This window comes from Simochromis diagramma, unplaced genomic scaffold (assembly GCF_900408965.1).
Source record: "Simochromis diagramma unplaced genomic scaffold, fSimDia1.1 OVJJ01000703.1, whole genome shotgun sequence".
Lineage (NCBI taxonomy): Eukaryota > Metazoa > Chordata > Actinopteri > Cichliformes > Cichlidae > Simochromis > Simochromis diagramma.
The window spans coordinates 485,156-502,523 of NW_024386914.1; the positions used below are offsets into that span (position 1 = coordinate 485,156).

The 17,368-nt window shown below is 40.0% G+C and overlaps 1 protein-coding gene across 7 annotated transcripts in view; it reads right to left on the reverse strand.

The window, feature by feature from the left end:
* The window catches only part of LOC120736330, a 61,149-nt gene extending 45,491 nt beyond the window's left edge, over window positions 1–15,658 (reverse strand). The window contains exons 1-6 of one of the 7 annotated variants that reach the window (XM_040036370.1): window positions 15,520–15,658; window positions 15,224–15,304; window positions 13,970–14,329; window positions 11,492–11,576; window positions 2,092–2,216; window positions 1,139–1,326 (exon numbers count right to left, since the gene is read on the reverse strand). In XM_040036370.1, the coding sequence (XP_039892304.1) occupies window positions 11,494–11,576; window positions 13,970–14,329; window positions 15,224–15,304; window positions 15,520–15,535 (540 nt within the window). In that variant the 5' untranslated portion in view covers window positions 15,536–15,658 and the 3' untranslated portion in view covers window positions 1,139–1,326; window positions 2,092–2,216; window positions 11,492–11,493. Of the gene's footprint in view, window positions 1,327–2,091; window positions 2,217–11,207; window positions 11,301–11,491; window positions 11,577–11,731; window positions 13,732–13,969; window positions 14,330–15,223; window positions 15,305–15,519 lie in introns of those variants that run through there. The other 6 variants (XM_040036369.1, XM_040036367.1, XM_040036368.1 and 3 more) reach the window with 6 other exon arrangements.
* Window positions 15,659–17,368: the final 1,710 nt, after the last annotated feature.

The following is a 17,368-nucleotide window of genomic DNA, read 5'->3' on the forward strand; positions in this document are numbered from 1 at the left end:
ATAAAATAAAATACGTTTCCTTTTTAACTTTTTTTCTTTTCTTTTTTCATTTTCTAATATCTGTAAATTCCTGATCATGTAAGTAAGACTGGACCTCGGAATCATTTTTTCCATCTTCTCAGTCAAGTCAGTGATGTTGTAAATGACCTTGTTTCTCATGTAAACTCTGCTTCCATCTACTGACAATACTGATGTACTACAGCAGAACTGTGTTTTCACTCACTCATGGGAAACATTTATTTTATAAAAAAAAAAGATTCTTACAACTTGATATTTTGACACTAACTGGGACCACATCCTAAAAGTTGATTCTGTTCGGACGTAGTATTTTCAATGGGGAAAAACGTTTCATCACTCATCTAAGTGTCATCCCCAGCTGACTGCAGGTTTTCCCAACTCTTATAAAAAGTACATTTGCATAATGACTGAAACCAGCCCACTGAAGGAACAATGGGCTGGCAGGTCCGTTCTTTAATAATTAATATCAATTCTCATGACCATTGATCAACAACCACTGACCAAAACTCACTGATCACTGGCCACAAAACTCTATGTCCAGATGAACTGAATCAACGTTTGGAGAAGACATTGAAATCAGATGAGGATTTCCCCCTCTCAGTTATAGCTGATGTGCTCATGTGTGACTGGACTCATAGCACAGACTTGAAGGATTAAGTTCAGTGCGTTTACTTACAGTGAAGTAACAACAGAATGTGACAACAGAAGGATTTTGTTTTCAGTTCAATTCAATTTTATTTATATAGAGCCAAATCACAACAACAGTTGCCTCAAGGTGCTTTATATTGTAAGGTAGACCCTACAAAAATACATACAGAGAAAAACCCAACAATCATATGACCCCCTATGAGCAAGCACTTTGGCAACAGCGGGAAGGAAAAACTCCCTTTTAACAGGAAGAAACCTCCAGCAGAACCAGGCTCAGGGAGGGGCGGCCATCTGCTGCGACCGGTTGGGGTGAGAAAAGGAAAACAGGATAAAGACATGCTGTGGAAGAGAGACAGAGGTTAATAACAGATATGATTCAATGCAGAGAGGTATTTTAACACATAGTGAGTAAGAAAGGTGACTGGAAAGAAAAAACTCAATGCATCATGGGAATCCCCGGCAGCCTACGTCTATTGCAGTACAACTAAGGGAGTATTCAGGGTCACCTGGTCCAGCCCTAACTATATGCTTTAGCAAAAAGGAAAGTTTTAAGCCTAATCTTAAAAGTAGAGATAAATTCCAGTTAGTGAATCCAAAGCTTCAGTTCAGGCAGGTCCACAGAATCTCTCTCCATAGGAATTCTCTCTCTCTCCCAATTTCCTGCACAGAGAACAAGAAGAGGTAAGACAAGGTCAATGAGCCAAAGGTTCAGACTGAAAGAGCCAACTTTCCTAACTGTTTGAGTCTAATAATCAAGCATCTGATGAAATCCCTCCTCCATCTTAAGTTGTGGGCAGCTGATCAGAGCTTTACCAGTATGTGAGTTAATGAACTCAGGTGTGCAGAGCTGAAGCAGAAGCAGAGGAAGAACCTGCCCTTTGAACACAGGGTGTGGTTAATTTAGTCACACTCTCTATGAGCCAGCATAGGAGGATGGGAGGGCCATTACACAGCCTGTCTCAGCCTCTTAATATGCTGGTTAGATAAGGTAGAGTGCAACGTTATTCAAGTGTAGGGAGGGAGATGAGTGAATTCATTTAAACAGGCACCTTATCAAATGTTCAAAAATGACAAATTCAAAATTATTCACCCACCATGAATGAACAGAATGAAATGTAGGCAAAAAGAAGGCCATTCTGTCATTTGTTTTTAGAAGCCACCCATCTCACATCGGCTTTTTAAAGTTTTCTTCCATCACTTCTCAGAAACAGATCAAACTCCAGTCCTCAAGGGCTGAAACTTTTACATGTGTCCCTGTTGCAATAAAGCTAAATAAGCTGAATTAGCAAGATTTTAGAACTTAACTGTGGCAATGTACTGAAGTGGCTATTCAGCCATTTGATTTATGTTATTTGCACTATGAGTGAATGAACATTGTGCAATAAAAGTAATTAAAGAAGTACACTTTTCCAAACACTTACTTACATTTATTTAAATTTACTTGAGAAGGGTAAGATGTTGCCATCTCAGCATTCAGTGAAGTTCTATAGAGACTTGCCCTCAAGGCCTGGAGTTTGACACCCCTACTCTAAACGGACCTCTCTTCTGTACTGAAATGAAAATTACGCATCATACTGTTAACCCACCTCTGTGTACCTGGAGGACCTATAACACTGAAAATGTTCATGGTATAAAGGTAAAAAGTGAGAAAGACCTGGAATGACTTGTAGGCTGTAACTGACCTGCATGCAGTAGATTACACTTAGTTGTATGGCAGTAAGAAACTTGACTTTAGCCCACTTTGTGGTTATGTCAGGCTGTCCTTTTACACTTTAGGTCAAGATCAAGAACAGCTTCAGTGCTGCACATTATAGTGTGCTTAAATCTCCAAATGAAATCATTAAAAATAAATGTCGCTTAAAAATATAATCCAATGTGTATAAGAAAAAGTAAAGGAATAAAATAACACTACGATTCTGTATTATTTCATTTTGGACCAATTTAAAAGTAATATAACCTTCATTTAGAGATTCACAGAGACAATATCATACATGCATGTCCGAGTAAACCAGGGGTGGGGGAACTCCAGGACTCAAAGGCTGGTGTGTAGGGCTGGGTATCGTCAGCGATTTCTAGAATTGATTCAATTCCGATTCACAAGGTCCCGAATCGATTCGATTGATTGATTGATTGATTGAATCTTTATTTTGAACATGTTGAAAAAGTATAAAAAAATAGAATTAAAAGAGACAAATGAACAAAGCAAACAAAAGGAAAACGAGCAACCACAACTCCAAATAACGTCCATGTTCAAAAAGGAGCAGGAAGAAGCATAAGCTTATTTAATCCCACCCCTTTTCCACTATAATACCTCCTTGCAATTACATTATATGTTATGTGTAATTTTTTTTTTTTTAATATATACACATATATGTTTCTATCTATCCATACATACGTATATACACACATACGCACATATACACATTTTCAATAACCCCATTAACACCTCAAGGATACACAACCTACAATTTTATATATGTATATATATATATATATATATATATATATATATATATATATATATATATATATATATATACCCATACCAACATACCCGTGCATGCGCACACACATGAAAATAGAAAATATTAGACAAGAACACCCTATCAAATCTCTACCTTTTCCCTGTACCCTGTAAAAACCATATCCTTAAACCGCTTTTTAAACTGCGCCATGCTTAGACATTGCTTCCTATCTTTACTTAGTCTGTTCCACAGCTTCACTCCACACACAGAGATGCAAAAACTTTTTAATGTTGTACGAATACGAGGATGTTTTAAATTTAATTCCCCCCTCAAATTGTATCCCCGTTCCCTTTTAGAAAACATTTTTAGAATATTGTCAGGAAGCAGGTTATTTATTGCTTTATATATAATTTGTGCTGTGAGAAAATGAACCAGATCTGTGAATTTTAGAATTTTTGATTTTAAGAATAGTGGATTTGTATGATCTCTGTAACCAGTTTTATGGATTATCCTTATGGACCTTTTTTGTAATATAAAGATTGATGATAGCGAACATTTGTAAGTATTGCCCCAAACCTCTGCACAGTAATTCAAATACGGTGCAATCAGGGAACAATAGAGAATGTGGAGTGATTTGTGGTCCAGAATGTGTTTTACTTTACTCAAGATTGAGACACTTCTTGAAATTTTGTTATGTATATGATTTATATGAGACTTCCAGTTTAATTTATCATCTATAATCACACCAAGAAACTTATGTTCAAGTACTCTTTCAATTTCCACACCATCTACATGAATCTGCACTTGTGCATTTCTAAGGGAATTCCCAAATAAGATAATTTTAGTTTTACTTAGATTTAGCGATAGTTTGTTCCTGTTAAACCATTTTTTAATTTTGCACATTTCTGAAGTAATTGTATCCAGCAGCTCCTTTAGATTCCCCCCAGAACAAAAAATATTTGTGTCATCTGCAAATAATACTAATTTTAATATATCAGATGCCTTACAAATAACATTTATATAAATAATAAATAATTTTGGACCCAGTACAGAGCCTTGTGGAACACCACAAGCAATGTCCAAGCATGATGAGGAATGGACACCCAGCTTCACAAATTGTTTCCGGTCACTTAAATAATTTTTCACCCATTACAGTACAACCCCCCTAATCCCATACCGTTCCAGTTTATTAATTAATATGTCGTGATTGATTGTGTCGAATGCTTTCTTGAGATCCAGAAATACTCCAGCTGCATACTGTTTCTGATCTATAGCATTCGTAATCTCCTCAATTGATTCGATTAATGCCAGAGATGTTGATCTTTTTGATCTGAATCCATATTGACTGTCAGAGAGTAATTTATATTTATCTAAGAATTTGTCTAATCGTTTATTAAACAGGTTTTCTAGGATTTTGGAGAATTGTGGTAGTAAAGAAACAGGCCTGTAATTTGTGAAGTGGCGTCTATCCCCGGTTTTATACAGCGGCACAACTTTAGCTATTTTCATTTTGTTTGGCACTTTTCCCGTCTGAAATGATAAGTTGCAAATATATGTTAGAGGTCCTACAATTCCTTCAATGACCTTCTTGACGATTTTCATGTCAATATCATTACAATCAGTAGATGTTTTATATTTACACATGTGTACAATGTCAATTATTTCTTTTTCCTCCACTGATGTGAGGAACATTGAGTTAGGGTTCCTATCAATCAGGTTTTCACTACATTCTACTGATGGCAGTGACTCAGGAATTTGTTCTGCCAGTTTTGGTCCAATATTTACAAAATAATGATTAAAGCTGTTGACCTTATCAGCAGTGTTTTCCATAATATTGCCATTATCGATAAAGTATTGTGGATAACTTTGTTGTCCAGAATTATTTTTAATGATACCGTTTAAAACATCCCATATTCCTTTCATATTATGTTTATTGTTGTTCAATATTTTACTATAATACTCCTTTCTACATACACGTATAATATTGGTCAACTTATTTTTGTATTTTTTATATTTATTTTCAGAATCTTTTGTTCTTTGTTTTAGGTATTCCCTATAGAGTGTATTTTTCTTTTTACATGCATTTTGTAAACCCTTAGTGATCCATGGTCTATCTGAATATTTGTGCTTTCTGTTGTATTTTATTGTTGGACAGTTTTTATCATACAACTCCATGAATATTCTTAAAAATATGCCATATGCAATATCAATATCAGCTTCTTTGTACACATTGTCCCAGTCCTGATTTAATAGATCGTTCTTAAATGCAGTCATAGTTTCTTCTGTCCTTACACGTCTGTATCTCAGTTGTTCTTCATGCTGGTTTTTCTTATAATTAGTGTCATAAACTGCAAAAACTGGTAGGTGATCACTGATGTCATTAATTAATATTCCGCTCACAATGTTGTTTTCCATATTGTTAGTGAAAATATTGTCAAGTAAGGTGGCACAATGTGGTGTAATTCTGCTAGGCCTGGTTATTTTAGGATGTAAACTCAAACTGTACATAGTGTTTAGGAATTCGTCGGTCATTTTATGCTCGATCCATGATTCGATTCGATTCGATATTTTAATTCTGATCACTTATCAGTACATATCGATATTTTTATATCTATAAAAAGAAAGCTGACACGTGTTTGACTTTATCAAATGTGTAAGCATCACAGCAGATTCCTATGGGGCGCCGTTTGTAAACTGAAACATGCCGAAATTAACAGCAACATTTTTCCACATTTAGCTCTAAATCTTACAAAAACATGTTTTTTCGAGTCATTTTTTTACAACATTTAGTAAAATATTTGTAACTTTTCATATTTAAAACAGGATTTTAAATGTTAAATCTAAATGCTAAATGTTAAATCTAAATGTTAAATGTTAAATCTAAATGTTATATATAAATCTAAATGTTAAATCTAAATGTTACGGGAAACTAAATATTTAGCTAATATGCAAATTTATTGTACGGGTCAACGGAAATACCAAAATAAAAGCTTCAAGAAAACCTCCCGCGCTAAAGTGTGCCGGTCGTGGTCAGGTTCTGTGTTTGCGCTCCTCTCACGGTCACTTTTGACTGCCATGAGCTGCTTCAACTATTCCCTACCAGCATGTCCAGCGATTTAGCTGAAAACATTGGAAGAGCCGTTTTGTCGGCCATCCAACGATTCAGCGGTAGTGCACCCTCGACCTCACAAACGCCGCAGCACTTGGTAAGTTTATTGTATAGCATTTTGGACGGGTTGATAGCAGTGTTAGCAAAACTAGCAAAGCTAAATTACTTAGCTAGTCCTCAATCATTTCATTTGGTAGGCAGCAGACAGAGATCGAACATCATATTTGGTAGGTTACCTACCTACCAAATATTTATTTATTTGGTAGGTAGGTAACAGTCGTTCTTGATGTAAATGTTTCCTTAGGAATCCAGCAATGCACCTGGACCAAGTAGACCTGCCTTCTCCACTGGGATACCATACCGCTCGGTAGGCCTTCTTACACATATCATTTAATTTATTTATCATGAAATTTCCCCTTGTGGGACTAATAAAGGTATGTTATCTTATCTTAGCTGACTGGTTTTGATATACAGTCAGGTTCATAAGTATTTGGATACAGACACATTTTCTAATGTTGCTTCTGTACATTACCAGAATGAATTAAAAATGAAACTACTCCAATGCAGTTGAAGTGCAGACTTTAAGTTTTAATTCAGTGGGTTGGTCCTGTGGGAGGTGTTGCGGGAATATGGGGTGTCTGGCCCATTGCTACGGGCCATTCGATCCCTATACAACCGTTGCAAGAGCTTGGTTCGCATTGCCGGCAATAAGTCGGACTCGTTCCCGGTGGGTGATGGGCTTCGCCAGGGCTGCCCTTTGTCTCCGGTTCTGTTCATAATTTTTATGGACAGGATTTCTAGGCGCAGCCAAGTGGCGGAGGGCTTTCGCTTTGGTGGCCTCAGAATCTCATCTCTGATTTTTGCAGATGATGTGGTTCTGTTGGCTTCACCGGGTGAAGGCCTCCAGCTCGCACTGGAACGGTTCGCAGCCAAGTGTGAAGCAGCGGGAATGAGGATCAGCACCTCCAAATCTGAGGCCATGGTTCTCAGCCGGAAAAGGGTGGAGTGCCCACTCCGGGTCGGGGATGAGTTCCTGCCCCAAGTGGAGGAGTTCAAGTATCTCGGGGTCTTGTTCGCGAGTGATGGGAGAAGGGAGCCGGAGATCAACAGACGGATTGGGGCTGCAGCTGCAGTAATGCGGACGTTGCACCGGTCCGTCGTGGTGAAGAGGGAGCTGAGTGTAAAAGCGAAGCTCTCAATTTACCGGTCGATCTACGTCCCTACCCTCACCTATGGCCACGAGCTGTGGGTAGTGACCGAAAGAACGAGATCGCGGATACAAGCGGCAGAAATGAGCTTCCTCCGAAGGGTGGCTGGCCTCTCCCTTAGAGATAGGGTGAGAAGTTCGGCCATCCGGGAGGGGCTCAGAGTAGAGCAGCTGCTGCTCCACATCGAAAGGAGCCAGCTGAGGTGGTTCGGGCATCTGACAAGGATGCCCCCTGGGCGCCTCCTGGGTGAGGTGTTCCAGGCATGTCCCACCGGGAGGAGGCCCCGGGGAAGACCCAGGACACGCTGGAGAGATTATATCTCTCGGCTGGCCTGGGAACGCCTCGGTATTCCCCCGGACAAGCTGGAGGAGGTGGCTGGGGAGAGGGAGGTCTGGGCCTCTTTGCTTAGGCTGCTGCCCCCGCGACCCGATCCCGGACAAAGCGGATGACGATGGATGGATGGATGGATGGATGGGTTGGACTAAATGAATGCATAAAAATGTGAGGGGGAAAAATTAATTTGTAAACACAATCCTATCATTTCAGAGGCTCTAAAGTAATTAGACAAATTAAATAACTGAAAATAAAATGATCATTTCTATTACTTTATTCAAAACCCTTTGTTGGCAATGACACCCTGAAATCTTGAAATCATGGACACCACCAGATGCTGGCATTCCTCCTTACTAAGGCTCTGCCAGGCCTTTACTGCATTGGCTTTCAGTTGCTGTTTGTTTGTGGGCCTTTCTGTCCTAAATTTACTCTTCAACAACTGAAATGTATGCTCAATTGGGTTAAAATCCAGTGACTGACTTGGCCATTCAAGAATATTCTATTTCTTTACTTTATTAAAGTCATGGGGTGCTTGGACTGTATGTTTTGGGTCATCTTCCATCTTTATTATTAAATGCTGCCCAATCAATGTGACTACTTTTAGCTGGACTTAAGCAGACAAGTATGTCTCTGAACACATTCAGCTGCTTCAGTCCTGTGTCACATATTCGGTAAACACTACCAGTGCCACTGGCAGCCATGCACGCCCAAACCATCACACTGCCTCTGCCATGTTTTACAGATGATGTGGTATGCTTTGGATCATGAGTCGTTCCACCCTTCTCCATACTTTTTTCTTGCCATCATTCTGGTAGAGGTTGATCTTGGTTTTATCTGTCCAAAGAATGTTTTTCCAAAATTTTGCTGGCTTTTACTAGATGTTTGTTTGGGTTTTTTTTTTTTTGTTTGTTAAGTCCATTCTAGCCTTTCTATTCTTGAGGCTTATGAGTGGCTTGCACCTTGCATTGAACCCTCTGTATTAGGGCTGTTCGATATGACGATATGAAAACATCTATCATTTCATGTTATACGCTATCATTTGTTCTGTGGTGTCGCAAAATAAACTTTACGTCAATATTTTTCATCGTTTTGATGATCACTGTAGTGGCTGTATTAATTTCTTAATTTTCTTTTTTCTGTTATGCTCTCTTTGACCGCATGTTGTCTGTTCACAGTAAAATTTTCAAAATGCAAACACTACGTCTCAAATCAATTCCAGGCCTTTTATCTGCTTAATTGGTAATGACATCATCATTTTAATATGGATACCCTAAATTAAAGCTGAGTCTGCACATCATGTCCATGATATAATTATGATTGGAATATGTTTCAGTAAACGGGCAACAAAATAAAACTTGTTAGGGTCCAAATACACACTGACCTAACTGCAGGCCTTTTCTACTCTAATTGAGTGCTCAAAGCACTTTATACAACAGATCTCATTTACCCATTCACATACACAGATTAATACAAGCACTTTTTCTGTCCAACATTCGCACACAGTCATACTCAGATAAACCCATTGGGAGCTCTAGATTAGAGCACCTGGGGACTGAATCACTAACTTGACCAACAATCACCAAATGCTAATCTACCAGATACAAAAGGTTCAGTTTTCTGTGTAATGGGTAGACAATAGTAAGATGGTCTGAGTCTACAGTTTGTTTGTTTGTTTGTTTGTTTGTTTTTAATGAACAGATAACAGAAACTTTACGGATGTATTGTAATGCATAGGTGTCTATCTGTATCTGTGTTTGAATTCATTTCAGGTTCCTCTTCTGTCATGATCCTGGGTCTTTTGACCCAGCGTTTTAAGTTTGAGTTTATTTTGTTCATTAGGTTATCTAAGTTCATTTGGTTATTAGACTCCTTGTGTTTTCTTCTCCTGTATTTAAGCTTCCCTTCACCCTTCGTGTTTCATGCTGCGTGTCTTATGTTATCAAGTTTGTATTATCATGCCTAAGTGTTTCTAGTTCTTATTATTTCCCCCTCGTGTTTCCAACCATGTTAAATCTCCCCTGCTCTTCATGCGTTTCATGTCTGTGTCTTACATTGTCAAGTTCTGGTTGTCGTGTCTAAGTCTGCATGTTTCCTGTTTTATTTTGAAAAGGGGTCTTGTGTTCTGTGCTCATGCGGTTAGTTTTACTCTTGCCTGTGCATCATTACGTTTATCCTAGTCAGCTGTTTCCTCATGTGTCTCCACTTCCCCTAATCACCTCCTGTGTATTTAAGTCCTCTGTTTTCAGTGTGTGATTGTCAGGTCGTCTGTTGTCCATGCCATGCTTCCAAGTTTCTTGTCTAGGTTTTTCTTATTTTTTTGTTTAGATTCCCCAGTTTAGGTTTGTGTTGATTTTGCTTCAGTTGCCTTGCCCTTTGTTTGTACCTTTTCTACTAGCCATATTAAACGGCTCGCCTTTTGTTAACATTTCAAGTTCTGTTCCCTGTTCCTTGGCGTCTGCGTTTTGGGTCCTTTTTCAATTCATACAGTCTGCCCTCGCCAGACTATGACAGAATGACCTGACAATCACACACTGAAAACAGAGGACTTGTGCCCCATAGATTCCTTTGTGTCAAAGTAACTGAGGATAAAACACAGAAAAACATTTTCCTGGTCTGGGTTTTTATAGCAGATGACCTTAAAAATATTGTGCAGTAGATCAAAAACAAAGTGAAGCAAAGTTACAGAGGTTTGATTAGAGACACAGCATTTTGCAATTTTGCATAATTTTCAAAAGTTTAAATGTGTTCAGTATTGAACAGCAGAAATGAGGCTTTCTTTTCGGAAGTACGTAAAAAAAACAAAAAAACAAAAACAGCGGCCGACACCGTAGACTGTTGGGTAATAAGTAGGGATGGGTTTTGATTATCGAATATATAGAGAGAGAGAGAGAGCGAGAAAGAGCTCTACATGAAGTGTGATTTTATCATGGTGGAAGCAAAACAGCAAAAGTCAGAGGAAATTCGTGACGATGTTTATGTGAAGCGTAGTTTGGATCGTCTTTTACTGCTGATTCAGTCAATATTGCTTGGAGAGAGAGAAAACCTGCAGCTTCAGAATCAGCGCAAAAAGGACGTAAACACAAAGCGCCTGTCGAAGCTTCATAATCAGTGAGCTGTCAGCTCTCAACCCCCACAGCGTGTCCGCGTACGTGCCGTCGAGTGAGAAAGGCGACATCTCACTGATTCGGATCAGTCGGCGGGTCCGCATTTTGTGTTTACGTCTTTGTGCGCAATCCCTGTACCTGCTCTCATTTACTGTTTTAGCTGTTTGGTGGTGGTTGAAATTTTGTGAGGTTAACCTGAGATTCTGGCGTTTTGGGCAAAATAAATTTATATTAAAAAATCAATTCAGGATTTTAATGAATCGATATCACGTTATCCAAGCTAGAATTGATTTTAGTCGATAAATCAATAATCAAAACTCACCCCTACTGGTGTCCTTGATCCAACACAGCTGATTTAAATGGTGTGTTAACCCAGGGTGAGATCTAAAACCCTTTAGGGCTGGAGTTCCCACCCCTGAAGTAAACATGAATATGTTTAAGGAATACTTTCAAATAAAGTGAAAAATAGAAAATTTTTTTTCTGTTCTTAGCCAGGCAGAGTTATCCAGGTATTGCAGTATAGTATGCTGCAGCATATTTATGCATGGAGTCAAGTTAGTGCTCTGTGTGTGGGTTATTTAGTGATTCAAATAAACAACAACACACCATTAAACTTTGATGCACTGATGACTCTTGTTGATTCCTTGAGGCATAAAGGTGAGGCATCCTCCCTCCTGTGGCATCAGCTGGTCTGCAGAAAGAGCAGGAGAACACATATCTTTACCAAGACTGAGCATTTGCATTTAGGTAAAACTAATAAAGGTACATGCTGCCTTACTGTTTTTGGAAGAACATGTCATGTAACCCCTCCTTACACAGCTATGGATGCTTTAATACAATTATAAAGTCTTACCCTGTCTCTTGCCTGCTAAATTATTCTTTAAATTTGCTGCTAGGTGGCTCTAGGCGGTGTACCTGCTCTCCAGGCTGACTTGGGGCATTTGATGTCATTGTATGCAAAGAAACCCACATGCTCAGGAAACCTGTTTCATTACTTTAGCCCTGTTGAGGTTCTAGGATTGAACTACATACAAACTTCACTGTCATGATTTCATGTTCTAGATGTCGTCATATCTGAAAGAGATTGGAAAACAATTAAAAACAAGTCGTTTCCTTTGTTGTTGTTTTTCAAACATTGTTTACCAGCAAGCATAAGCCACTGTAAATCCTGCAAGACAATTTTACCGATTTTAGTGCAAATCAAAGAGACTACGGGTGCACTGGAAAGGCAACAAGAATATTGCCCTGAAGGTAATTGTTAAGCAGGTGGTGCAGACAGTTGCTGTATCCTTATCTCTATTGACTGCTGAGCCAACTGGTGTGAAGAATTGTGACATAACTTTTAGCACATAGACGATGGGATATTTAAGCAAACGCTCATGAAAATGCTTACATAACCAAATCTGTGGAAATTTGTAAGTTTTTCTCGATATCCCTAAATGCATTGCAGACAGTCGTAGCAGGTAGCAGCATAAAACCCACTCCAGCTACATATTCTTTTGTTAAGATACTGATTCGCAATCCTGACATTTCACCATGCTCGTGCAACGACAGATAAGTTGACTACACAAGACATTTTTAAAAGTATTTATTTATTTTTTATAATTTGTTAATCGCTGATGTTAGACGCCGGAGGGTATTTCACTGCTCCCTTCCGCGTTCGCTGATGTTAGACGCCGGAGGGTATTTCACTGCTCCCTTCCGCGTTCGCTGATGTTAGACGCCGGAGGGTATTTCACTGCTCCCTTCCGCGTTCGCTGATGTTAGACGCCGGAGGGTATTTCACTGCTCCCTTCCGCGTTCGCTGATGTTAGACGCCGGAGGGTATTTCACTGCTCCCTTCCGCGTTCGCTGATGTTAGACGCCGGAGGGTATTTCACTGCTCCCTTCCGCGTTCGCTGATGTTAGACGCCGGAGGGTATTTCACCTGCACCCTTCCGCGTTCGCTGATGTTAGACGCCGGAGGGTATTTCACTGCTCTCTTCCGCGTTCGCTGATGTTAGACGCCGGAGGGTATTTCACTGCTCCCTTCCGCGTTCGCTGATGTTAGACGCCGGAGGGTATTTCACTGCTCCCTTCCGCGTTCGCTGATGTTAGACGCCGGAGGGTATTTCACTGCACCCTTCCGCGTTCGCTGATGTTAGAGCCGGAGGGTATTTCACTGCTCTCTTCCGCGTTCGCTGATGTTAGACGCCGGAGGGTATTTCACTGCTCCCTTCCGCGTTCGCTGATGTTAGACGCCGGAGGGTATTTCACTGCACCCTTCCGCGTCGCTGATGTTAGATGCCGGAGGGTATTTCACTGCTCTCTTCCGCGTTCGCTGATGTTAGACGCCGGAGGGTATTTCACTGCTCCCTTCCGCGTTCGCTGATGTTAGACGCCGGAGGGTATTTCACTGCTCTCTTCCGCGTTCGCTGATGTTAGACGCCGGAGGGTATTTCACTGCTCTCTTCCGCGTTCGCTGATGTTAGACGCCGGAGGGTATTTCACTGCTCTCTTCCGCGTTCGCTGATGTTAGATGCCGGAGGGTATTTCACTGCTGGGGGTGGGGGGGCGTATCTCGCTGCTCAACTCCCTAAACAACTCCATCCCTTCTCTCACCACAGCCAGGAACTCCATAAACAACCCTATCCCTCTAAACAACACCTCAAAAACCGTCATCCGTCCATCTACCACTGCCGGCAACTCCCTAAACAACTTCATAACTTTACTCACCAGAGCCAAGAACTCCATAAACAACCCTATCCCTCTAAACAACACCTCAAAAAACGTAATCCCTCTAGGCACCAACGACTCCATCTCTTCAACTTCCTTCCCTCCAGCCTCTGTGTCTCCTCCTGTCTGAGCTGCAGGTGAGAAACAGGTGTGAGGTGTCAGCTGTCAGGTAGGTGATGAGTGAAGAACAGAACAGAATCCATTTCCTCTTCAAACTGCTGTCAGACATTATCTACTGCACTCTGATCACATCACTCAGACCAGCTGCTTTCTACAAAGTCTCATCAACAACATCTTTAGAAACAAACATCAACAACCAGGAAGCAGCTTCACCTCTGATCACACACACACTCAACTCTACTCACTCACCTGGAGGATCGACACTCAGGGTGATGATGCAGATGGGATCACTGCCCAGATTAGCTCTCTTCCTGCGCTTTGTTTCTGGAATCTTACGGACTGCGTATATTCCAGCATCAGCAGTCGTCACATTCTTCAGAATCAAAGACATGTCTCCATCCTTCATCTGTCTGTCCTGCAGATCCACCCGGTCCTTAAAGGATGGATGCTGCTTGAATAAGTCCAAGTGTCCATCCCGGTACAACAGGACATATTCTGTCTCCAGCTCAGGTTTGCTCCACTCTAGGCCATTGATGGTTTTGTTACCATCCAAAACTCGACATGGCAAAATGGCATTTTCACCGAGCACAGCAGTAATATTTATCTGTCCTGAAAGGGAGACAAAAAAGGAGCAAAGGAAACCCCTGAGCTCAGCTGAACGGGACCAGAGTGTCCATTTGATACACTTATAATAACCCCAGTTTATATTAAATAAAATACATAATACAAGTAAATTTCAGGTGTAATTGAGGTATATAACACATTTTCACTACAAACTTCAGTGTTTCAGGTGATGTACATTAAGCCCAGCATCCTGCAGGCCCCTAAAACCTCCTGTAATCATTAGTAAGTGTCTATTGGTGACATTTTTAAAAACAAAAATCATGAAAACCTTTTAGGAATGGAAATAAAGACCTAAGCAAATGTCACTTAATACATTTCAACATGTTGAGCTAATATCCATCCATAAAATAATATGTATATGCTGTAAACCACCGATTGTTGCCTAGTTTGAGCTTTCTTTTTTTTAAACATGTTTTTGTCAGTGAGATTTAACTTGCTGAAGTCTAAACATGCTTTACTTATATAAGACGAACAGACAGCACTGAGTCACTGTCTTTACTTTAGCTATGAACTCACACCCTAATGGCTTATTTTAAGTAGGAAAAAACCTCCGTCCTACAGATAATAAGTTATTTCATCATTAGAGTCAAACATAGGCTTAGTGCTTGGTGACAGTGTTAAATTAAAGTAAAATTGGCTCATGAATATAAAATTAAATATTTCAAACTCTCACTTCAAACTGAAACGCTCAGGCCGAGGCATTACATAACAGTGAGGTGACGTCGACGCAATAGGGAATAAGGAAGTGGTTCTCAACTGCGCTTATTAAATAAGAACTACTTTAACACACGTACACTGACATTTACCGAACTAACCTAAAAATATTTCACTCAAGTGGGCCCACAATCATTTCATATATCAGGAAACAGCTGAACTCACCAGCCGAGGAAGACTTGATGAAGATGGCGAACACCAAAATCAACCAGAGCCAAAAGGAAGACATCTCAGCTGTTCTAAAAACTGAACAGAAAAAAAGAAGAGATCAAACCTAAAACATAAAATGATCTGTTTTCGTGTGTTTCCATTCACTTTACTGTCTTTTTAAAAGAATCATCTAGAAAAACGTCACACAACAGGTGTCACGTCGACATAAGGTGTAAAAACGCCACAAGTGACACAGAGGTTTTCACCATGCGTCAAGTCAAATTAAAACTGTCAGTAAACCAAGAACAAACCTTTCATCGAATCCATAAATGCCACAATGACTGAACGAAGTGTTCCTTAGTTTCTATTCGCTCACACTAAGGCGTGCTCGTGATTTTCTTGTAGGCAGGACCTACCGCTGTCCTCAGGTAGCGATCCCGTAGCCTCCAGAATGTTCTGGAATCTTCCAGGTGAACCAGCAGCCGCAACTAGGCAGACAAACTGACTTTTATCTTTTGTTTAATAATTGTACTATAAACTAAACATGTTTCCACTATAGCAGCCTATAATCAATTACTACTTTAAAATGTATAAATGAAAACTGTAAAACAAACAGAAAGTAAACAAAGCTCAATAAATGACTACCAAAGTAAAACAGGAGATCACAGCTGAGGGAACAGATAATCAGAGTATTTTATTGTTCCCCAGCATGAACTTTTGCATAAGTATTTCCTAGTTTGGTAAAATTTGCCTGATGATGGACATATTCATTGAAACTTTAGGTATCTAAATACTGGGAACCAAGTGCTTTGAACAAGTTCTGTGTTTTTATAAGATAAGATAAGACTTTATTGACCCCACAGCAGGAAAATTTGTGCATTACCTCAGCTCAGGTACAGATATCAGAAGAAAATAGAAATAAAATACAAACAAATACAAAATATTAAGATAATACAGTATATGAAACGATAGCATAAATAGTATGAGATTATGGACAGAAGTTTGTGGAAATGCAAGAAATAAATTTAACCTTTCTTCTCCCTCTCTTCTTCCACTACTATTATTATGTAAGTAATAGATATCTATAGGTATATACATGTACATGCACACACTAATAAACATATGTATACATATACCTGCTCAGGCAACACGTCCATACATATAATAGGTGCGTTATGCATGGAGAGATGACCGTGGATGTCCACAAAGTCCAGTGACTCATAACATCGTGATTGAGGAGTTAAAGAGTCTAACTGCTGTCGAGATGAATGATCTGCAAAAGCGCTCCATCCTGCAGCGAGGGTGTTTCAGTCTCTGACTAAAGGAGCTGCTCAGCACACTCACAGAGGGTGATGTGGGTTATTCATGATGGATGTCAGCTTTACTAACTTCCTCCTCTTACCAACAGCCTCCACAGACAGAGGACATCTTAGCATGGAGCTAGACCTCTGCACCAGTTTATCAGTTTCGCTCCTGTCCCTGTCCACGCATCCACTCCCACAGCAAGTCACTGGATAGAAAAAGGCAGATACTACCACAGTGTCATAGAATGTCCTTAACAGACTCTTGCAGACTCCATCTCAGTCGACACTACCCACTGAGGACAGTGGGTAGTGTCGACTCTGCCCCTTCTTATACAGGACGTCTGTATAAGAACTCTTGAGCCACGATGACCCGACAAGTTTCAAGAGGAGTTTCTTTTGGTATCTCGGGGGGGGGGAAAGCCCCTTTGGATTTCTCTTTGATCCACTGTCTTATTTGTAGAAATTTGAAGGAACTTTGTCCGGGAAGTTTGAATTTTTCCTTTAGTTGTTGAAAGTCAATAAATGTGTCATTATTGTATTAATCAGCAGCAGTTCGAATATTTCTGTCCTTCCATCTCCCCAATATTGGGTCGGCAATGTGATGAGAGAGATCAGGGTTGCCCCATAGGGGTGTCCTTCTAAGAAAAGAGATATTTAATTTCAGAAGCGAGTGAGATTCCTGCCAGGCGCTGAAGGTGTTAAATATTATCAAATTGTTTGTAAACTTGGATAGACATTTTTTTGTACCTAAAATGGAACATATTTTAATAGTATGGGGTTCACCTCATGTTGTTCTATTGGAACCCATCTAACCTCACTCCTCTCTGCACGTAGCCAGATTCAAACTGATCGGTAC